This window comes from Grammomys surdaster, unplaced genomic scaffold (assembly GCF_004785775.1).
Source record: "Grammomys surdaster isolate TR1022 unplaced genomic scaffold, NIH_TR_1.0 1019, whole genome shotgun sequence".
NCBI lineage: Eukaryota > Metazoa > Chordata > Mammalia > Rodentia > Muridae > Grammomys > Grammomys surdaster.
Genome location: NW_021605438.1, coordinates 1,214,701 through 1,238,686, shown reverse-complemented (window position 1 = coordinate 1,238,686; position 23,986 = coordinate 1,214,701). Strand labels below are relative to the sequence as shown.

Sequence of the window (23,986 nt, the reverse complement as noted above, 5' to 3'; positions counted from 1 at the left end):
CACACAGTGAACTATGCTGGAACACCATTAGATGACATAATCTCCTATGACAGCCATGTATGTGAGCTACCACTGCCTAAATGTCATCATGTGGTTTGAGGCTTCACACCATGCCCTGTCAGACAGCTCTTTGAGGGTCGGCTTAAACTATATTTTCTATGGAATACAAATTTTAAAACATACATACAATATATTTTATTTTATGTATTTCTATAATACATAGACTCATAGGGTAGATGGTAGAAATAAAATTTTGATTTTATAAACTTAGATTGCACACACAAATGCACCATAACACACATGTAGAGGTCAGAGACCAGTGATCAGACTCATGTCATCAGGCTTGGCAGAAATGCCTATATACACTGAATCTCACACCGGCCCTAACTTTAGATCAGAATGGAACACATATTGAACAGTTCATCCCCAGTGTTCTGAAGCAATAGGACTTCACCAGAGGTATCATCAGCTTAAAATGCCACTGTTCAAGCTTCTGCCACACCTGTACACTGTAGGAAAACAGTAGAGTTGAAAGAGCCCAGTGGCTCAGAGGTATTCTCTTATGGCTCAGTCAGCACCAGCATCTACCTATGAGAGCTTCTTGGCAGCTTGGCAAGGTCATGTGGGAACCAGACTGGTGCTTGGAAAGGGGTTTAAAAGCATTGCCCAATGTGCTCATCGGGTTCTGTCTCTCGTACATTCTAGTTTTGCTACTCCTTTATTTTTGATAAAGTTACAATTTTTCTCTTCCACATCTGAATACCTCAGAGTTTCTATTTTCCCCCTCCCTGCTTGATAGTGAACAACACACAAACACACCATATACGTAAATGACCCCATGCACATCACGAATGATCTCTGTGGAGTAAGGTCACAAGCAGTGACAGCAACCTACTGAAGACAACTACCCCCTCCTCCCACACACTCACACAGCACAGGACACAGGCTTAGGCCTCCTCTGCAAATTTAGTCCAAACCCTTTTGGCATTTGCCTTTGCCACACATCCTGGTGCTTCCTGGGGGAGGAGGAGGTCAGGCTGCTTTAGTTCCTATCATCCCGGTTTCTGATACCCTGACTCTGTGCGCCATGTTCCCACCCTGAAGGAGATGTTGTAGAATGTGATTGTATGTAAGTATTGAATTCCTAATCACAGGCTACTCATTGACTTGCTTGATAAACCATAGGAATCCACTTCTGCAGCAGGTGTACTGACACTCTCAGGGAGCTGCACTCTCATCAGACCATAGACTCTGAGGCCACTGACTGGCTGCTTTCCGTGACTCACTGGAGTGAGTTATGTAACCTGCTTATGCCTCTGTTGCTTACTGAGGCAATCATGTTGTGTAATTAAACATTATGTAAACTGATTTAATGGGACTGTGGAGTGGCTGCTCCTCCGCACACTCACACACTAAGCTGGGTACATCTGAACTGCATTCAAGTAGGCAGACCCTGGGGGAAAAAGGTAGAAAACCTGTACGCTTGATACGCTCTTAGGTTCAGGGTTTCTTTCCAGCCTCACAGAGAAAGTTATTCATCAGTGGTGCTGTGTATGGGAACTTAAGATGGCAGATGAGCAGGTCTACAATTAAAGCAAAGCCAAAAATGTGTGGCAGGAATGGCCACATATTCATACATGTTGGGCTTTTGGAAACTCTACAGTACTGAGATTTGTCTTCACATATGCAAAGCATGAGCTGTGTAACTAGGCCATACTCCCAGCTACACATGGGTGAATTCTAAGTTAAGACAAATCGATTATGGGCTGAGGGTGTGGCCCAGCTGCCAGAGGGTTTATCTAGCATGCATGAAGCCCTGAGTTCAATCCCCAGCACTGCCTAAAACCAGGTATATGGATCTACACCTAGAATACCTGTATTTGGGAGATGGAGACAGGAGGATTATACATTTAATATCATCCCTGCTTATACAGACCATGCATGGTTAGCCTGAGCTAATTTAAGACTATGTCTCAAAAAAAAAAATAAGGTTTATTATGATATATATATTTTTTAAATTCCCTTCATTGACCAACATTTCTTTATTTGCTGAGAATTAATCATACTGATGGCAATCAGGTCAGCTAAGAAGGCTGTACTTACCTCTGGACCAAAAGGGAAGCAGGCCAAAGAAACCTGTCCCAAACAGCACACACAGATGGAAGCATCCAGCATGAGTTCCCAGTTGAATTGCTATAAGCCACCTCAAGTGTCATAGTAAGTACTGCCTTTCTGTGAATCCTGGTTTTCCTAAGTACACCCTGCCCCAAACCAGTTTTCCCAATGCTGAAGAAGGGGCACTAGATCATACCCATCCTTCTTGTAAAACTCCAGCATCATGTTGTCTGTGGCGACACTGAGGGGCCGGCGGGCCTGCTCTGGCTGGCGTCGGTCAGCAGGGTCCATGTCTGGGGAGGGCATTGAACTGTAGTTGGCATTGTGGTTCACGTGGACCGGACTCCCATAACTGCCTGTGATGTTGAACTCTATTTCTGCAGGGAGAAAAAAAAAATCAGTGGATTTGATCTCTTTTGAGGTCACACCCTTCCGGGACAAGAGAGCCACTCATGTGCTGCCTCTAGAAAAAGTCACCTCATGGTCTATACCAGCTAATCTATTGACTGATATTAACTCACCATACTGACCAGTCAACAAAGAGACTTATGTGACTGGCAGATTGGTCTTTAAGAGAAGGAGATAACCAGGTCAGCTTTGACTGCTGGGATCCCGGCCTTAGTAACATTTTGTCTTCACACAGGTTAGTGGTGATTGACAGCTAAAAGTTCACTCTCAACACTTACTACACATGACAGACAGGAGCAACGTGTTGTTGCTTTAACAACTATGACTACAACTGTTGTCTCCATAAAATGATCACCACAGAGAAACACTCATGCAATGATGCTCACAACATCTTGTAGATTCCCTTGAAGGAAGCTGCCTCAGGTGCCTAATTATGAACCAGGCACAAAAAAGCAAGTCACTGCTTTGGACCCCTGCTTTTATGCACTGAGAGGCAGCTCAAAGAACACCATTTAAGTCAGTAAAGAGGTAGCGTCCAGGTGATGGCTTGGATCTGAACTGAAGTACTCTGCACCCCCTCCCCACCTTCCACTGTACCATCAGGTCCAGCCACCCTCTGCATTTGGAAAGTGAGGAGTTTGGAGCTAAGCAGAACTCGATTTTGGGCCAGTTTCCACATTTTGTAGGTGTGAATAAACCACAGTGTAGCTGTTAGGTCAGGAGAATCTATGGACCTACTTAGTACAAAGCACAGACACCTAGATGACAGAAAGTCTCCTGGGTGGGGAGAGAGAAGAGTGTAGCCCAGGCTCTACTTCAGTGCCTGCTCCATTATATGTAGGTGTGTGTGGGCGGAGTGTGAACAAAGCCATCCAAAGCCTGGGTGCACACCTCTGGCTTCCTAGGCTTCAAGCTCACAGTGCGCTTCCTGTCCCCACTTCTGCCCCTCTGTCCCCAGATGTGGGTGCTGACACATACCCCCAGGGAAGAACCAATCTGCGTGCTGGATAATGGGCTCGATGATGCCAACAATCTGCAGGGAAACTGTGGTCATCATCTCGGTGATGTTCCTGGAAACAGAGCAAAGCAGTGGGGTTAGCAGCTGAGGCAGGGGGACCGCTTCACAGTCCTCTGGGCACTGGAATTCTGCAGGCCCAGGTCTTCAACTGCTTTCCGGAAGCTTTGAGAACAGCATCACTCCCAGTGACCACACAATACCCATAAGTGTTTTTTCAGCACAGGGTAGCTTGTCTGCTTTGCAACTCTGCTGCCTCTTGCAGACAGGCCTCCACCCTTTCAAGTCTAGATGCCTGGACTTCTTGTGAACTGCTCTCCTGTCCCTTGCCCTCCTCTGTCATGCTCCATAGTACTTAGGTTAGTCACAGAAGACCACACTCAGACCCATAGCCCTGAGCCTGTCAGTTAGGAAGATCTATAGAATTCTGTTCCTCCTCCTGGCCCCAAGAGAAAAGAACAGGCTATGTTTTGATTTAATCAGGAATCTGTGGATGCAAACACTGAAGGTCCTTGTGCCCAATTGGTTTTTGATTGATCAATAAAGATGTCAGTGGCCAATGTCTGGGCAAAAGAAGATGGGGTACGACCTTTATATTTACACCAGCTAGGAACTGGGAAAAAGGAGCCAGAGAATTGTCATGATTTGGGGAGAACAAGGGGACATAGAAGCTACAGGACAGAAAGCCAACCAGACATGTGGGAATTCAGGTGGGTGGCCACTGGCCACTTCTCCGATTGGGTCTGGGGTGGGCGGGAGAGGTTTAAGAGTGCCCAGCCTTTAAGTAGCCAAGGCATTATAAAATTAACTGGCGTGTGTATGTGTGTGTGTGTGTGTTCCATTTGCAAATCCAGATAGTTCCTGGGCAAGTGTGAGCATTCAACCCACAGGGAAGTAAAGCAGTGTAGCCCAAACTCATTGCTACAGAGATGACCCAAGGCCCAGGCCTCCTGTTCTATAGCCCATGCCTGGCGGGTACCCTAAGGTGCCTCTCCTTCCTGTACTCACCCTTCTGACTGTGGCCAAAGGAGGTTGGGTCCCAGGACGATTGCCATGTTACTGGGAGTCATCTTGTTTACATCCTGATATTCAGACAGTTTCGATAAAAATTTGATCAAGTATCTGAAAGGCAATGAGAAGAGTGAGGTTTAACTGGGGCTCAACACCAGCCATTGTCTTGCAGGACCAAATAGAAACTTCTCTCCTGTAGCGTGTTCTTGACAAGGAGACTCACAGATCCAGCAACATATGAAGAAATACCCCACATCATGAAATGGGAATTCTGGATTCTCTTTCCCGGAAGCAGACAGACCCAGAACTCACCCACATAGATGTTTAAATCTACTCCAGTGAACAACCAGTAAAAAACCATTTGTCCTTGTGCCTTAGGTATAGGATGCTCGAGGTGTGTCTCTCACCGTAACCTGTTACCTCTCATCCTCACTGTATAACCAAGGTGTCTGTGGATACCCACAGACCAAGGTCTTATTAAGCCTCACTCAGGCTTCTTGGAAAGATCCAAAGAAGACCCAGCAGTTCCATTGGTAGAAATACACCCAAGAGAAATAAGTCCACACACAAGCTGCTAAAAGGACACCCAGAGAGGCATTATTTGTGCTATTATTAGAGCTGAGGCCACTCAAATGCCCTTGAAGGAGTGAATGAGTGTATGTAGAATGTTACTAAGGCATAAAAAAGGATGGAGATTTGACCCTTTCTGTCATGTGGGTGAGCCCTGGAAATACGGCAATCAAAAAGAGACAGAAAAGGCTATACAGTGCAGTTCTACATTATGTGAAATATTCAGAACAGGTAAGTACACCATTGCAAGAGGCTGGATTAGCGACTGCCGAACTGAGCTGGGGGTGCCAAGGGAACTAGGTTTCTTTGTGCAGTGATAAAAACATCCCCAAACCGGACATTATTAACAGGTGCACAGCTTTGCAAATGTAGACTCAATCCCAAATGTCACCTTTAGAAAGACACAGTGGTGTGTGAATTATGACTCGATCACATTAGCTTTGAAAAATGAGAATGAAGGAACTGTGCACAAGGTAAACATCTAAGAACAGCTTGGGCATGCCACACTGAGAATATGCTTGCCCTCCCTAGAGGCTCCAGGGCTGTGCTTTCTTCTGGACTCCTAGCTACAAAAGGTTGTCATCTTCCCTTGGGTCACAACAAAGGAAGTTCTTTGGAGGGTTTTAACTCCTCTTCTCTCAGCCCAGCAGAGAATGCACCGGCCTTAGGGGTTGAGTCCAGCCGAGTAGTAGCTATTGTATTCCTGTACCAGCTCCACCCACAGCTTCTCCTGACATTCTAGAACTAGACTAGGATGTGGGATCTCTGGGAACAGTTGGCCTGGATGCTTGCCAGTGGCTGAGGGTTGTGATCACCAACATGTAGTGCACTGTACACATTTGACTTGTATCTGGATACTTTTAAGTGCAGATTTCAATAACATATGCCTGTAGTTTAACCTTGTTCATTTGTAGGTATACACTGATGTATGATGAGGTACATCCACATTGTCAGGCAACAATCACAACCATCTACCTACCCCTAGGACCACTTGACCTTCTCAAATCGAGACTGTACACATTAAATAATAGCCCCTGCACTGTCCATCGCCTAGCCCTGACAACCAACCACCTTCAGTACTTATGACTCCAGCCACTCTCAGAACCTCATATACATGGCACCAAACCTTTCTGTCCATGTCACTGTAAGAACCATAGTTCCACCGTACATGCACAACACACTGGATTTATCCATTTATCTGCCTGGAGACACTCAGGTTATTTTCACTCTGGCTACCATGAATCTCGCTGCTATGAATGGAGGTACATACATATCCAGTCTCTGCTTTCGATTCTTTTTTGCATATGCTCCGAAGTGGAGCTGCCACATCCTATGGTAATTCAGGGCTTAGTGCTTAAGGAACAGCCATACCACCGCTCTAGGGATTTTTAACAGGGGAATAAAAATTATCAGGTAGATAGAAGCAGAAGTTGAAACTGAAACAGGGAATCTTAAAAAAGAGGGAAGAGAGGAAGCAAACGAGAGAAACAGGGCAGGGTGAGGAGCATAAGCCAAGGGTGAGGGCCTGCAACAGAGAGGCAGCAAGAAGCTAAGTGGCTCCCAGAAAAGACAGACTCATGCTTGGAATTCTCTCCCTCACTGCCCTTCCTGTGATTAGCTTACGGTGACATTTGTCTCCTTCAGCTCTAGAATAGGTCGGCCATTCCAACGAGCCCACCAATCTCAAATACTGTAGATGTCTGCATTACTCCTTGTTCTTTCACAAACTGAGAAACTTTCACAGAATTAGCCAAAGGCTGTTGGGTAGCCCCTGGTAATACTGGCTTTTGTCTCTTAGCAGCAAAATCTATCAATGTGGCCCTGCCTATCTTATCTCATAGGCTGTTTGAAGCTTAAAATGGTCCATGCATGCATGCTAACAGTGCCATGGATCCCACAAGGTGCCCATGTATGCTACTTTCCATGACTTTTATCCAGGGAGCTGGGCAGCTGGGCTCCCGCAAGTCCCATCCACTTCCTCTTTTCCTTACTTACCGGATGTTGTTATGGTTAGCCTTGGGCAACTTCTCACAAGCATTCCAGAGAGCCTGAAGTCTCTTGTCTTGCTCCTGGATACTGGGAAATTGACAGGAAAAGCCATTGGTTGAACATCAGTTGACATATCACTGGTCACCAATCCCAGCCAGTCTTTAGCATAGACCCTGGCGGCCATCTCTGCTTAAGTTATTATACACGTAGCTATTATCTATCATCTCTCCTTCTGCTCTTCTTCGGTCCTGCCCTACACTACTTTAACAGAACGTCACCTGCATGGATCACAGGTCTCAGGTGAACAAACTGAACAGGCTAACAGTGAGATCCAGAGGCTAGACAGTTGTGGAGCCAGGGCTCTGGGGCTGTTGGGAGAACATAAGACACCAGAGCTGGAGGAGAGCGACCCAGTTGCATGTTGCAACCTACAGATCAGCTCAACAGACAGTCACTGCATATTTAACTCCTCCACATCCAACATAAACTACATGTTCAACAGATAACTTGAATATAAAGATAGAAATAAATCCCACTTTTCAAAACTTTTAACTTCAGCAAGTGGACAATTTCCACTAGCTGAAAGGTTTTCCATGACATATAACAATTAATTCTATAGGTTTACTAATAAATCTCTCAGAACTAAGTCATTATTTATGGACTAAGTTTTATAGAAATTTATATCCAGGCCTATATGGTAAGAAAAGTCTGATGTCAGAGAATCTTCACTCTAGAACAGCAGCGGGATGAGGTCCATACCTAAGGTGTGGCCATCTCCTTTATATGTCATTGCTGGATGTCCCTAGGGTCCTCCTACTGATATTGACCTTCAGAGAAAAGCTCCCTGTATGAGCATGAAGGAACAAAACATACATATTCATGTAATGTATGGCTAAAGTAGTCTTGACTGGGAAGTCATGAAGTTGCCCTTCCACTCCCTGGCCTGGTGGTAACTTTGTCCTCCAGGAGTAACACCCACCTCACAGAGCCTGTGTGAACACTCTAAACAAGAACATGACCCAAGTACCTGGCTGTGCTGCTGGTTCATGCATAGTCCTGTCCTGGGCAAGGCACTTTCTCTGGCAACAGGCCAGCCCCATATACTCTTCCGGTCCTCAACTTTTCTTAAGGAACAGTCTGTGGGAAGCTTTTCTGCTAACATCTAGCACTGGGCCCAGCAGAACAGACTGAGCTGTAATAGGGCCACCGTGCTAAAAAGCCATGAAAGCAAAGTGATCTATGAAAACTGAGGCTAGTTTCCTAAAACAGTTGTCTCCCAGGAACCAGTCCTAGGAAGCCAGTGTTGCTGAGCCGGTAGGATCACTCACTCCGCTGGGTGAGCCCCTTAAGAAGTCCCTTTAAAACCATTACTTTTTGTTGTTTCTGTCTCTTCAGGGTTCTCTGCTGTAGAGCTAGCTAGCTAACCCACTGGAAGAACTCGTTCCACTTTATGGAATCAAGTGCTGCCCAGTTAGAAAGTAGGAAATGAAAGCCGTTGGATTTTTTTAAAAAACTGAATTTGTCTTTTGACAAAGGGCAGATGATACTTGACCTTTCAAGAAATTCAAGTCAACAGACATATATTAAAATGAGTCCCCCTGTGCCTGGAACCACCCTATGGGCTGGGAAGAAGCCCTCAGAAGAGTTCCTAGGCTATCAGCTATATCAACAAGCTTAGACATCCATACTCTCCCAAGTGCAGAAGCAACAGGGAAGAGGGAGGAAGGCTGCCAGGGAAGGCTTCTCTGAGGAGCTGACATTTAAGGTGAGGAAGAATGTATCTATGAGGCAGAGGTCTCGGAGTCGGAGAACAGCCCATCGGAGGAATCAGCCAGTGCTCCCGTCCTGAGGATGGTCTCCTAGCCTCTAATCCCTGCTCCCACTTGTATCAGCCTCCTTCTCGGCATGCTCTCCCATGGAGGCACTTAGTTTACAAGGCTCCCCAGAATGCCTCCTCAGTCTCAGTCTGCACTGTCCTGATAAGCTCTCATTTTTGAGAGTACATTTTATACTTTCACTATTTCATACACATATATAATACAGGTAGTCACACCTGTCTCTAGACCTCATCCCATTCCTCTGGAACCTTCCAGCATGTTCCCTTCCTGTTGTCACTGCTTACCTTTCTAATTGGTTTGTAATCCACTGAGAATGCTGGCTATCTTGCTGGCTCAATCTTATAAGGTCTGCAGTGAATTTGGAGTCCAAGGCTATGTCCTATCCAGAAGCCTGTATTTCACAGTGACTCCTCCCTATCCTCCAGCTCTTATATCTTCTCTTTTTCTTCTTCTTTAATGTCCCCTGAGCTTTGTGGAACAGTTTTGATATCTTTTGACCAGTTGTGAGTCTGCATTAACTGTTGCCCACTGCAAAGAAAAGCCTCTCTGACACTAGTCCTGATCTGGGACTTGGGCTCTTTTCTTTCCTGTCCCACCTGTATCCTGGGTGTCCTAAGTCCCCTCAGATTTGTCTACATCCTGATGTGTCATCCTGGAGCATAACTGAATCCAGCTGAGAGCCACCCTGTGTGAAACCTAGCGTCTTCACAGGACCAAGGTTATCCTCTCAGCAGCTTGGGGATTATGGAGAAATAGAATCCCAAAAAGTTCAATCCAAATCTCTGAGAAGCAGGCTCAGATCCTGGTACCTTCTGAAAGTGTAACTAAGAGACTTTGATGCTTACAGATAGTGGGGAACATCTCCACTGGGGAAAGCCCTTTCCTTACAGGATGAGACATTGCAAGGCAAGTTCATTCATACTCCATGAATCTTCAGCATTAGAAGTACTTATCCAGGGCCAGAAACAAGTCCTTGCATTTCCACAGTTCAGTGTCTGGGAGTCATTGGGACCATTCCTTTCTTCTGGTTGGACACCTACCTTTTCAAATGAACTGGGACCAGAGTGGCTCTCGGCACATTCAGTGCTACCCTTGGCTCTTCTCTCTTTCTCTAGTTTCTTACCAAGTGCTCTTGTCTATCCAGCTAAAGCACAGGGCAGTTTCCGTCAAAGGATATTTGCTCATTTCTCACTAGAATCTTTGTCTTGTTCCACAATGGCATAAAGTGCAGTGGCTGCATGCATGAGTCTAGGACTAGACTCACTGAATAATCAATCTCTCACACTCATGTGTTAGCTGGCAAGGAACTTGCTGTCTCACCTCTGCTCCACTTCAGCCTCCTCATTTTAATAACGAGGGAAACAGCTCAGTCCACTTTAGAGCTATGAAAGTTAGACGGTTTAAAGATGTTTAGCAGTTTAGAACAGTGGCAAGCCTCTAATAAGCATTCAACAGATGGTAGCATTTATTAGAAGCACCATGGAACCTGAGACCTTCCCTTCATAGGAGAACACACGGACTATATGTTCACCAAAGTATGACTCTGTTCTACTTTGGAAAACAAACACCACCAGGCAATTTGACATGAGGGAGCCTTCTCTGACTTGATACATTTAAGCATGCCTCCACCTTGAGGTGAGCTGGATCTCTTTGAGCTCAAGGAATGGAAGAGCCATGAGCAATGCCCATTTGAAGGGACAAGTGTGATAATGATAATCCTGGTTTGATCACTGCCCAATATACCCATATACTGATACATCATACCACATCCTAAGAACTTGTAGCTGATATGTCAACGAAAATGAATGATGATTCACTTGACAGTAATGAGAAGCTAGGCTGGATGCCTTGGGTGGCCAGATTCCATGACCAGACACTGGCTCCCAACCTGTTCTCAGAAAAGCATCTCCTACCTCTTCTCTTCTACCTGCATGATCCCTACTCTAGTGTCCACCATCCTGGCTCTGGTACCAATGCTCCTGCCTCATGTTGTCTACTTCCTCATTATGGTTGTTTGTATTTTCTTGAGATAGTTCTTAGTCTAGGGACAAAGAGAACATGCATCTTGATGAAGCCCACACAAGCAAGGGAAGAGACTGAGGAGTCACAAAGGCAAGTCCGCACTGAGGAGCCCCAGGCTGTGGCTTGCCTTGCCTTTGGGATGCACTGGCTGCCAGCCTCCTAATTCTGCTCCCTCATCCTGATCCTCAGAGGCATGGATCACATCCACTGCCCACATCGTATGCCTTAGTGTTATTAATCCATTGTTGCTAAAATAGCCCTGCGGCTGATATGGATAAAGACCCTGAAACTACTGTCTTGCTCTTTCTGCCAAAAGAAATCACCGTCCTTACTTAGTTGGGCCTTTCCAAAACCTTCTTTAATCCACATAGATAAGCTCACTCCTAAAATTCTATCTTATTGAGTGCTGGGTATTTAGCTTTCTTTAAAAAATATACCTGGAGGAAGGAAAGTGAAGGGGAAAATGATGTAATTACATTATAATCTTCAATATATATATTGCATGTGTCCTCCTTAAGTTGCTTGTTTCATTCAGCAGCAGACCTATCTTTCCTAGTAGCCAGAGTGGCTCTATCAACTTCTTACTTGCCTCAGAACATGAGGCAATGCCTCTGTTCCTTCCTCAAGAGCCATTAGTAACTTCCCAAACAGAGTTGCTGGCAACATTCTTGAGCATGCTTTTTTGGGAGCATGTGCCAACACTCCTTCACAACAGAAAGAAGAGGAGTTGCTTGATTCCAGCTCACAGGCTTTCACACTTCAATGAACCTATAGACAATGGAGTATATCCACTATTTACATGGCATTGGGAATTCTAAGTAACCTATGGATGGCTTAAAGTGCACATGAGGTTCTATGCAAACACTATGCTGGCTGCTTTGTATAAGGAACCTAAGTATCCAATGGTCCACAGATGGTCACGTGTAGGACTGTGAAAGGCAGCCTGATTTCTGGTTGAGCTAGGTTTGAAACCCAGTGATGCAGCAGGTGACCCCACAGGGTCCACTGCAAGGGATGGTAGGCATTTGCCACACTCCCAGACTCCAGGCTCCTGACATGAGGCCACAGCCCTCCATAGATTTGTATCCTTTAGTCATGTAGGGTAACACTCCTACTAGTTCCTCCACAGGTAGAGGGCATGACTAGAGGCCACTGAGCCTCAAGACAGATCTCCATATTAATGAGGTACCTAAAGGCCAGAGGGGCATAGCCAATTAAACATTCCTTCCCAGACCCTCCTCCCTGCAAAAGGTATTTAACCTCAGGCCCGCCCTGAGAAAACTGGGGTACAGTTTATCATCTACTTTCTGCCATGACAATAAACATCTTAAAACCATGGACTGTTTCTCTTTCATCGGGATCCACCTTTCAGAACAATGGAACAAGCGTTCACCTATAGAGCTACTGTCTAATCTCCCGCAGAAGACCTCTCTGTGTTCCCAGCCACGGTGACCACCAACCCAAGCAAGCCAAGCAAGCTGCTATGACCAAGTCAAGAACTCTCATCCCCAAAGGACAAAGCCTGAGTCTCCCTCCCTTTCTCCCCCTTCGGTGGCTGGCCAATCTAACCCATGGCCCCCACTTCATTCTCAGCCCTTCTGCAGCTTCTAGTGGTGCCTGGAGGCCCAAAAGCCTGAGAACCAGCTGATCCCTGTCCACCTCTTGGCCTGGGGAACCCCCAGCCAACTCTGATAGTCACCAGGGACCTCACACTGTACTCCCCCCGGAGCAGGGTCTTGAGGCTTCATATAGCCCGACGCCCGCCTGGTTCCAGCATGGAGTGAATACAGTCAAACTTCCCACGCCTGTCTCCCTGAGTGGCCCAACCACTCATCATCCCCACAATCCCAACCCACAGCACAATCCAACATGGGGTACTCACTTAGAAGCCTGGATCCATTCGTCATAGAGTTCAAAGGTCATAAGAGGCTCTGGCAACTCTCGGAGATAAGACTTCAAAGCTCCTGGACATAAATACAGTAAGCTGTTATAATACAACAGGACAAACTGCCATCAGCCTACACTGCTCCATTTGGACATGATTCTTTGGGCAATACACCATTAAATAGTGGTTTCCCATGTGAATAGTTGCTAGGCTTCAAGAGTACCTGGGATGAACATTACATAGCCCTGTTCCTTGTTTTTCACATCACCTTGTCGTTGGCTAGATGAACAGCTAAGGTAGTCTTTCTTTAATGATCAGAACAACCAGACCTGAACAAGGTGGACATCTGAAGCCACTGTTCCAGACACAGAGCCACACACTGCCCTTGCTATCCCTTCCCCGTTAACCCTGGCTCAGAGGTAGAGGGTACCTACCTGCTATGGCATGGGGGTCTGCCGAGTACTCCTGTACATCCACCACACAGCAGTCCAGAGCAGCCTTCAGCTTCTTCAGCTTGGAGGCTGAGGGGGCTACCCGGAAGAGGCCCTGTCAAAGGATGGAGGGGTGAGAGGGTGGCCAGAGGAACAAGAGAAAAGCAGAGAGACAGAGAGTCTACTGCTCATCCCTCTGGACCACCATCCTCCAGCATTCACCTAATGCCATGTTCTGACATTGCAGCTGCCTACTTTCTTAGGCCTCTCCTTCAGACTCAAGCAGCTCAAGAGTCTACCATGCGGTTCTCAGGGTGGCAGCTCATGCCTGGTGGCTCACTGAACTGACTGAATAAGTGTATTGTGTATCTGAACCTTGGACTCTCAGGTGTCTGGTTCTTTTCACACTTGAAGTAAATCTTAGAGAATCTGCCTGAGAGCTGTCAAACATGAAGGTCTAATAACTTGAACAAACAAATGTCTGTGGTAATAGTTTTCAACCTTCAAATACTGTGACCCTCTAATTCATTTCCTCATGTTGAGGTGACCCCAGGCATAAAACTTTTTTCATTACTCCTTTACAACTGTAATTTTGCTACTATTATGAACAGTAATATCGATCTGTGTATTCTAGTGGTCTTAGGTGACCCTTGTAAAAGGGTCATTCGGCCTCCCCAAAGGGATCATGACCCACAGGTTGAGAACTACTAGACCATGCATGTGCATGTGTATACTTGAGTATACACTGGGAGGCGCAAAATGAACTACATAGTGCCTGTGTCCTGAGATGAATGGTACATGGCAGTGGCCTGCAAAACTCCAGGTTCTATTCTTAACATTATTACTCCAGTGCTATTCCACTTAGGTCCAGATGAGGGGCCTCAGATTATAAGGTAAAACTGGGGTAAGTGGGGGTTATTTGAAAGAGAAGATAAATGCAGGTCAGAGTGGGAAGGAAGCACAGTCCCAGTGGAGTAAAGTGTGGAACCTTTCTGCTTTCTGCTATACCTCCTTAGGTGCCCCCCAGACTGAAAAGCAAGCTGGATGGCTGGCCCTCACTCCTCTTTGGTTTGATGGCCACTCAGATTTCCAAGTTCCTTCCAAAGAAAATGTCTCCAGTCTACGAGGTAGCTTATGAGCTGATGGGATGGCAAGATGCCTTCTCAGTAGAGGATGTGGGACAAGCAGATGCCTAGAGCTCGCTGGCATGTGTGAGGAGGTTGTACTAACCAGTGCAGGCAGATGTGTCCATCAGGCAGCTGTGACAAGGACAGCAAGCTAGGGAGCACACACATAGACTGACTTAGGACTTAGAACCATGCAATGGCTATTCTACTCAGGAAGAGCCAGTAGTGTTGGGGAAAGGTAATACAAAAGAGGAGGGACCAAGCTGTCAAACTCAGGGGTCCCTGTCCTATCTGTATTTTTCATGTTCCATGGCCTCAGTTACTCATAGCCATTTGCAGTTTAGAAACATTAAATCGAAATTTCTGGAAAGGAGTCACTTATAGACTAAATTGTTTTATTACAACATGGTATTACAGCCATTCTATTTTATCATTAATTACTACTAGTCTTTATGGTGATTTGAATGATAAATGTTCCCACAAGCTTAAACATTTGAACACTTGGTCCCTAGTCGATAGCGCTGTTTGCAGGAGGTGCAGCTTCACTGGGGGAAGTACATCACTGGAGGTGGGGTCAGAGCTTCATGACACTTCCAGTTTGCTATCTGTGCCTCATGCTTGCTGTTAAAGATGGAAGCTCTCAGTGTCCTGCCCCGGCCACCATGCCTGCCTCTTTGTGCTCTGTCTCTCCACCATGATGGGCTCTCATCCTTCTTCTTTCTTGTCTTTGGTTATAATGTTTTATCAACCAACCAAAGAGTAAATAACACAGTCTCTTATTATGCCTGATTTACAAATCTAACTTTCTCATAAGAGTGTGCAGACATGGGAAGGAACAAAGCATACATGATTTGGTGTTTTTCATGCTGTGGGCATCCACTGGGTGCCTTATGGATAAAGGGGGGAACTGATAGTATAAGCAGGTACAATTGGCTACATAACACTAAAGGCTGTGTTATTAAAGGAGGATTATGAATATAGCTAGTTAGTTCAGTACAAGGGTGTCAAAGGGTTTGCAAGGCACACTAGAAAAAGGCAGAGTGGAGCCTGCATATGGGAAACATCCATATACAAGCTAAGGCATAATTCAGGAACAGCAGACACCATGGGAGGAATTCCAAGAGGTTGAGGTACAGATTGAGGAGTAGATGACTATAATAGAAAACAACCAGGCTGGAGAGATGGCTCAGGGGTTAAGAGCACTGACTGCTCTTCCAGAGGTCCTGAGTTCAATTCCCAGCAACCACATGGTGGCTCACAACCATTTGTAATGGGATCTGATACCCTCTTCTGGTATGTCTGAAGACAGCTACAGTGTATTCATACATAAACTAAATAAAGCAATCCTGAAAGAAATAAATAAATAAATAAATAAAGAAAGAAAGAAAGAAAGAAAGAAAGAAAGGAAGGAAGAAGAAAAGAGGAAGGAAGGAAGGAAGGAAGGAAGGAAGGAAGGAAGGAAGGAAGGAAGGAAGAAAACAATTTGACAGAGAGGAGGACAGAGGCCTATGTTTACCAAGGATGTTGAGGCCCCAGGGGCCATGATATGGGACAGCCACAGCAGCTGTATCAAGTAGCAATGAGACAAATGGGGTGGGGGCTGGTCACTGGACTTGGCTTGGAAGGTCAGTGAGGGTAATTTGAGCTCTAAGATGGTGGGAACTGTGGTGGTCTGAATGAGAATGGCCTCCGTGGGCTCATATGTTTGAATACTTGGTTCCCAGTTAGTAGAACTGTTCGGGAAAGATTAGGAGGTACAGTATTCTTGGAGGAAGTGTGTCCCTGGGAGTCAACTTTGAGGTTTCAAAAGCTTCGTTCTATTTCCAGTTAGCTCTCTGCTATAGTGACAGTTTTGTAGTTTGGTTTCTAAAAAAAATACTTTAAAAATATTATAAGAGTATGTTTTTGTTTTATTTCCAAGTGTGAGATATGGGGCTACTTCAGATTGTCCATAGCAGCTGACTGTGATTTGCCTCGTGCTCTAGCAGGGGCCTTGTTTTCCCAGCTTCAGATAGTTTCTGCAATTGTGTGATATTTGGAATTCTGGGGACTTTTCAGAGTCATCCCTGTCATCCCTGCCTGTCTGGTCTCCGCCCTTCTGGAAACACTCCTCCTTTAGACAGATCCACCTCCCACTCTTTGCCTTATTTTTTCCACTTTGCACTTTTTATAAATCCTAGACCCCAGAGGTAGGCTGGGTTGTTGGTTGTTGTTGGTCATGGTTTGTTAAGTAGTCATGCACAAAGAAGAAACAACAAGAAGAAATCAGATATCCTGATGGTGAAGATCAAACTTGCCCCAAAGAATTTGATGCCCCTAATCAGCAGGAAGTAATCTAATGATAATGTCTCCCCATTTCTGGCCCCCAGTCTAGTTCAGCTCTTTCTTTTCTACTCTGTCCTTTCTTCTCTCCTATCTAATGTTAGGTGGTTGAAAGGGTGGAAGAAAAAGGGTGGAGAAGGGTGGAAGAAAGAAGACCCACAATATAGCGACAGACAGGCTACGCTCTGCCTTGCGCTTGCGGCTGAAGATGTGAACTCTCAGCTGTTCCTGCTGTCATCAAACAAGCATGCTCCACCATCAAGGACTCTAATTCTCTGAAAGTATGAGCCCTATGTTAAATACTTTCTCTTATTAAAATGCCTTGGTCATGATGTTTTGTCACAGCACTAGGAAAGTAACAGAGACAGGCACAGAAGTAACACCACAAGGAGAGAGAGGGTGGGTCACAGTAGGCACATGGCAGTAAATGTTGAGAGTGGTTTTTTTTGGAATTGTGCTTCATAAGAAAACACAACACAACCAATGAGCCAGGGAAAGGAATGGGAGGCTCCCCTGGGCTGTAGGGAATATATTCTTTTCTAGGTTGAGGAAAATCTAATCATATTTGTTAGTAAAAGAAAGGAGGTGATGCAAAATGGAAAAAATAAGGCAAAGAGTGGGAGGTGGATCTGTCTAAAGGAAGAGTGTTTCCAGAAGGGCAGAGACCAGTCAGGCAGGGATGACAGGAAGCATCAGAGGCCAGTCCACCAACGGATACTGACTATGTATTTGACAATGCTAAAAACGTGTTGTTACTTACAACATATAATGAGACTATGGCAGATACAGTCTGCTTCTGAATACTCAAGGCAAGGATCAGTGGTGATGGAGAGGAACCAAGGTGGCTAGGATATAAGGCTCGTTGTTTTATCTTTGTGTGAGTTTTTCTATAATTAAGAGAAATAAGGCTACATGGCAAGTTCTATACCAGCTTGGCCTATAGGGTGAGATGCTGCCTCATAAAAACAAAAAAATAAAAAAAGAAAAAGTAAAAAAGGAAGAGAGGTAGGAAGGGAGGGAGGGAAGGAAGGAGGGAGGGAGGAAGGAAGGAGGAAGGAAGGAAGGAAGGAAGGAAGGAAGGAAGGAAGGAAAGAAAGAAACAAGGAAAGAAGGAAAGAAGGAAAGAAGGAAAGAAGGAATGGTGAGAGATAGATGACAGAAGACAGACAGGCCAGGAAAGCCCAGCTAGCATCCTCCGTAAGACTTTCTTAAAGACCAAGGAGACCCTTTTTGCATTTCTCACTGATAATAACTATGAAATTATAACAGAGTTTTAACTGTATAAAGACACAAACAAAACCAAACCCCATACTTATTCCTCATTCTTTTTAGTGTCTATGGGTAATGTAAGCAGAAGTGGGCAGGTGAGGGACACCAGAGGAGGACACTGGGTATGTCCCCTATTGCTCTCAGTCTTAGGCCCTTGAAAAGGGCTCTCTGGCTACACTTCACAGGTCTGTGCTTAGGAAGGAGTCCAGCAAACCCCAAAAATCCTATCTGTGCTTCCTCCTGCCCCAGCACTAGAGTTCCAAGAGTGTACATGCAGCCATTTCTCGATGGGGCTGTTGGATATTCCAACTTAGGTCCTCCTACTTGCACAGAAGATGCTTAAGGACTGAGCCCTCTCCCCAGCTCCATATTTATCCTTTTCCCTTTTGAAATTTGATGGTTTTTATATTTAGTTTTGCATGTTTAAGCTACCACCACATTTTAATGATTAAACTTAAAAGACATGCATCCACTGATTATATTTATTATTTATCAATTGAGTTTGATGACAATTTTCAATCTCAATCCTTATTTTACATTTATATGTAGAATTGTTTAATCTTTCTCATGGAGAAAAAGAAATTCAGGCATCAGCTAGAGCTACAACCTAGTTTTCTTCTACTGACCCTTGGGCAATTTCTACTAAGTGGGCTGAGTGATATTAACAAGGGTGGCTGTACTGTGAGCAGACAGGGTCTCACTGTGCAGCCCTGGCTGGCCTAGAACTCACTATGTAGACCAGCCACTGCCTCCTGAGATCTGGAATTAAAGGTGTGCATCTCCACGCCTGGCTGGCCAGTCTGTACATTGAGAGTTGTTATTCTTGACTCATTGTCCATTCCATTTTGTGACTGAGTTGACATTATCCTTTAGCTCTTCTGGTTCTTTACTGGGTTGTAGATACACAACTTCTTCTTTGTAAGATGCTATGGCTTCTTCATAAAGAATTTGAAAACTCACACTGAATAGCGTCTTATAGTCTCTCCTCATTAAACCCCCTTGTTTCAAGTCTTTTTTTTATTTTATTTTACAATATGCCATTACTTCTCAACACAAACACTATATGAAACCAGTGTTCAGAAAAAGACTCCTAACCATGGTGATCAACAACAATGCTGCCTTGTCCCATCTGACTCTCTATCTCATCAATATTTCTATCTTTGTCTAAAATGAGACAATCATATTCTTCATCATAGCCATCATATAAAAACCTGCCCTCCTGGAGCTAAATCATCCACATTTTTTGTACTTCAGTCCTGTTTTTTTCAGCCACTGGTATATCAGTGACCAAGATGTTCAGATGTTTCATGGTCCTCTTTCACAAGCAGTCAGCTCCTCGGGTCATGTGTCTTTTAAATTTTATTTTTAAATATCTACTACATAGAATAGACCTGGTACACAAAAATCAGCCAACATAGATGTGCATTATGCTATCTCTTATCCCTCTTTTCTTCAGCCCTTAGTTTGTCCTATCTGGCCTTGCATTCAAAGAATACAGCCTGTCTTGGACTAATCATGCTTATTGGATGAATGCTAGACTCATCTCTTCTGATGTTTATAAGCCCACATTCCATGCTTATATTTCTTTTCAGTATCGAATGACTCATCTCTTCCAATAAATTTATGATTCCTCATTCCATGTTTATATTCTATTAAGTAACAAATAGTGAGCATGTAGCATGCCCTACACCAATACAGAATGGCTGATCAGGCTAAAGGAAGATAAAGCGAAGATGTTAAAATAGCCTGGATAAAACCAAACAATGACTGACTAGGCAGGACAAAGAGTGCCTGCCATCAGTTTTTCATAGTCCTTCCTTACAGGATGCTCTGAAAAGGAGATTCTAATGTCCCCATCAGTGAAATTGTAAAGATCTGTACAAAACGGATGGGTAAGAGTGCTATCCTGAAAATCAGCAACTTTCTAACCCAAAGGAGGAGGCGGAGGAAGAGGAGAAGAACCTATGGAAAAGCAGAGGAGGAGGAGCAGGAAGAGGGGGAGGAAAAAGGAGAAGGAAAAAGGAAATGAAGGAAGCAGAGGAAGAAGGTAATTAGAAGAAGGAGGTAAGGAGGAAGAAGAGGAAGAGGGGGAGGAGGAGAGAGGGAAAGGAAGACAAGAAAAAAAGGAGGATGAAGAGAGGGAGGAGGTAAAATTAATGGAGGTAAAAGCAGCAGTAGATTTTTTAAATCACCAAATCACATTTAATATGAAAAACTGATGTCTAGAACTTCATCACATGGCCTTCATGGGCACCTGTCAAACTCCCATAGTCCTCTAGTCTCTCTGTAAAAGTAAAACTTTTCAAGAGAATGCAGTGCCTATCTGTAGAAGAGACAATATTGCCGGAATTAGCACATGTCTTAATTTAGGGATCTAGGGTGGGGATGCTACAGGGGAGGAGCTCCTGCAGACCCAGCCTCTTGGAAGAGCAAATCAACTGGGAGATGGGTGTGGATGCTTTGTGCCTACCTCCTCCTGCATCCCACACTCCAGCAGCATCGTCACACACGCCTCAATAGGGAAGGCGATCTCACGGCCACTGATCATCAAGTGCTCCTCCAGGGGCTTCCCAAAGGAAGGCTTCTCCACCCAGGCCTCTGGGGAGGGGTGGGCAAGAAAGGAGCCAGTTAGTAGCTTCCCAAGGCCATCTATGACAGACTCTTTCTCCCCTTATCCAGATTCTGCACAGAGTACCAAAGAAACAGAGGGTCCAGATGCGCATCCACTCTTGGGGCTTAGTAAAAAATGGAAAGGCATGGCGAGAACTGAACCTGGCACCACTGGGGTTAATGGGAGAGCCATATCACACATACCCTTTTGAAGAATAGAGGGATGAGCTCAGCTTTGGGTCACAGATGAACATCAGCTCAGGGAGCTTCTACCAGCTCTTCTAAACATGAGCATTCCCAGGAGAGCACAGGTGGGGAGCTGTTCTCATCCAGGAGGGTGATCAGGCACCCCACCCTCCCAGCTCTAAGGGAGGCTTGCACTTACCCTGCTGTGCTTTGATCTGAGGCAACACAGCCTGCAGCAATGTCAGCGACTTCCTGTGGTATTCAGCTTGCACTTCTATTAGCTGAGAAAACACAAGAACAAACATTACCCTTTGCCAAAGGGAAGTAGACTTCTACAGTGGCCTCCTTCACAAAGGCTCTCACTCATGGAGGAAGCAGACAGGATAGCTCTCAGCCTCCTCCAGTGCTTCAGCCAGTATGGAAAAGGGGGTCACTCTGAATGGAAATGTAGAAGGCAGGAGAACCAGGAAGGAATAGGGGAATCTGCCTGAGCTGGAGCCTGCCTTAGAGAACTTGCTTTGGGTCACCTGACCTCACCTGGTTCCCCCATCTTCAAAGCTGAAGGTAGCAATGAAGGTGCAACAATTGGTGATTATAAACAGAAAATGCATGCTAAGGTCTGTTTGTTCGTAAGATATACACGAGTTAGAGCAGCCTGTGTGCATACTGATTTCTGTGTCACTTGAACATGTAAGTGCTCAGAAAGCGTGTGGTTCTACTTCATACACACAATGGCTTTGACTGTAGTCACGTGGTCCTGGGAACAAACTCCTTCAAGGTGTTCTCTTGTCACCCAATCCATTAAAGAAACAACCGCAGTGTTGCTTAGGGCCAAGGAAGACTCACGAGCAAGAGTGATTTCATTTATTTTCTGGCTGTCCATCTCCCCCAAACTAAACAAAAACCTGGACGGACCATAAACAATGACAGCATCAATGTGGGACCAAAGGAACCTGAGGCCTGAGAAAACAGCTCGTGGAAGCCAGGGAAGCAACCTGACAGCCTGGGCACTGGTGAGTTTGTTGGCTGCAGTGACTCTAGAACTTCGTAAGTCAAATCCATGGAATGCATTTGAAAATATACTACTGTAGAGGCTTGAATGGGAAGTGGCCCCACAGTCTCCCACATTTGACCACTTGGTCCCCCAGATAGTGGTGCTGTTTGAGGGTGGGGTTCAGATGGTGGGCCTTCCTGGAGGAAGTATGTCACTAGGGGCAGGCTTGGAGAGGAAAAAGCCTTTCTACTTCCAGTTTTCCATCTCTGCTTCCTGACTGTATTTGAGGATGTGAGCTCTCAGCTTCCTTCCTGGATTTCCATGCCTGGCTGCGGCCAAGCTTCCCTTCCACGGTGAACCCTTATCCCTCTGGTACCATAAGTCCTGGATAAACCTGTCCTCGGAAGAGCTGCTTTGGGGGCATGGTGTTTGACAACAGCAACAGAAAATTAATCAATACAACTACCTTGAAGCAGACATCTCATATTGGAAGTGATCCTTAGCAACTCTTTTATAGGTGTGTGTGTAGGTATGTGTGTGTGTGTATGTGTGTGTGTAGAACTTCGAAAGTCTTAACCCCTATTAACACAGGAAAGTGCCACAGCCCGCAGCTGTTCACCCGGCGCACACCGCTGAGCACTTAGTATTTCTCAGATCCATCTGCCTGCTACTCTCTCTGAGTCACTTCTTTTCTAACCCCGCCATTTCTTTGGTCATGAAATATAAAGCTGGTGGGTTCTAGGGAACAGGTACACTCTACTGTTCTCCATGTATGATTTCTCTGTCGATGTGTTTCTGTCATTTCTTGATTGAGCCTTATGTTCACTCTGGCAAGGAGTCAGGGTCCAAATTATCAGGACTGGTTGACTGAAGTTCATGTGACTCAGATCCTGTCTCTGGTCTCCAAATCTGCTTTCACTGAGGAGAGGCAGTCACCAGGCCAAATCAATCATTGCCTTTTGAAGTTGGCAAAGATCTTCAATAGAAACAAATATGCCTTTGTGGGGAGCTGAATATCTTCCTATTCTTCTCAAATCCTTTGCTGTCTCAAATCTAGGTTTCTCAGCATGGGTCCTCAGACTTCCTGGGTTGGGCAACTCAGCTGTACAGAGCTGTCTGTACATCTGAAGAGGCTTAGCGCTTTCCTTTGTCTACCACTGACACAGTGCGACAGCTTTCCAGAGCTGGGATGACCAGAGGCATCTGTTAATTCCTGAAGTCCTCTAGGGAAGGGGGAAACATCACTCTTGGTTGAGAATCCCTGCTGCTGGTTAACTAAGCTGTGATAATCCTCAGGGATGGGGTTCTGTTTTAAGGTTAGGTTTTGGAACAAATCTATACATGGAGGACATAATTCACCTACAGAACGAACCAGCAAAGCACTGTCCACCCAGCTCTCTCATCTCCTCCACTGATGCTCTCATGCAATCAGAAGGCCCCTTTTTATGCCCACCTCCCTTTCCTGTCCACATCATAACACTCTATAAAGACTCTGCAGTCTTACCTTGGTGGACCCTTACCGTCTGAAAGTAGTTTGCATAGTCAATTTCTTTGGCCACAAAACTGTACATGTCAGCGGAAAGCTGGTCCTGTGCAAGGTAAAATATATAAGCGAGGTTATAAAAAGAATATCGGGGGAGGGTGGCTAACACCTGTCCCAGACAGCATGGGAGGAAAGGACTTAAACTCTGCTGCACCTGATTTTCAACAGTATGTGACACGTCGAATATTCTTCTCATGGGAATTCCTGTCTCCCAGCCATGGTTCTAGAAATGAATGTCTTTGAAAGTCTACCATACTAGTAGTTTTCCCAGAGCTTTAACTTATGGGCTAGCAAATCCAAGCTGGTGTGTGGGACAGTGATGTACAAATGAGCTCTCAACACCACTGCAGCTTGCCCTGCCACCTGAAGCAACTCCAAGCATACACAGTGGCTTGCCTCCCTCTGCCACTTGGGTACTTCACTTTCCTGCTAGCCTTCACCCTCAAACTGACTGGATGACCATGAGTACATGGGAAAGCAACAGAAATGCAGTGATTTGCAGAAAACCCGGATAGACAAGGTCTACAGTAGGGAAGGATTGCTGATTGAAAACTTGGCAAATTCTGATCTCTTCCTATGTTGCACACAACTGTAACAAAGTTAAAAGTCCTTCACCACTAGGCTTTCCATCCACTTGGGTGGCAATGGCCT

The 23,986-nt window shown here is 45.3% G+C and overlaps 1 protein-coding gene across 1 annotated transcript in view; it reads right to left on the bottom strand.

Annotated features, from left to right (window-relative positions):
- The window catches only part of Arhgap44 (Rho GTPase activating protein 44), a gene marked incomplete at its 3' end in the record, with an annotated part of 151,529 nt that overhangs the window by 10,008 nt on the left and 117,535 nt on the right, over positions 1-23,986 (bottom strand). Inside the window, exons 8-16 of the mRNA XM_028783159.1 lie at positions 23,313-23,381; positions 20,998-21,079; positions 20,473-20,600; positions 13,288-13,399; positions 12,851-12,932; positions 7,115-7,195; positions 4,547-4,660; positions 3,502-3,593; positions 2,312-2,492 (exon numbers count right to left, since the gene is read on the bottom strand). Coding sequence (XP_028638992.1) covers positions 2,312-2,492; positions 3,502-3,593; positions 4,547-4,660; positions 7,115-7,195; positions 12,851-12,932; positions 13,288-13,399; positions 20,473-20,600; positions 20,998-21,079; positions 23,313-23,381 — 941 coding nt within the window. The remainder of the gene's footprint in view (positions 1-2,311; positions 2,493-3,501; positions 3,594-4,546; positions 4,661-7,114; positions 7,196-12,850; positions 12,933-13,287; positions 13,400-20,472; positions 20,601-20,997; positions 21,080-23,312; positions 23,382-23,986) is intronic.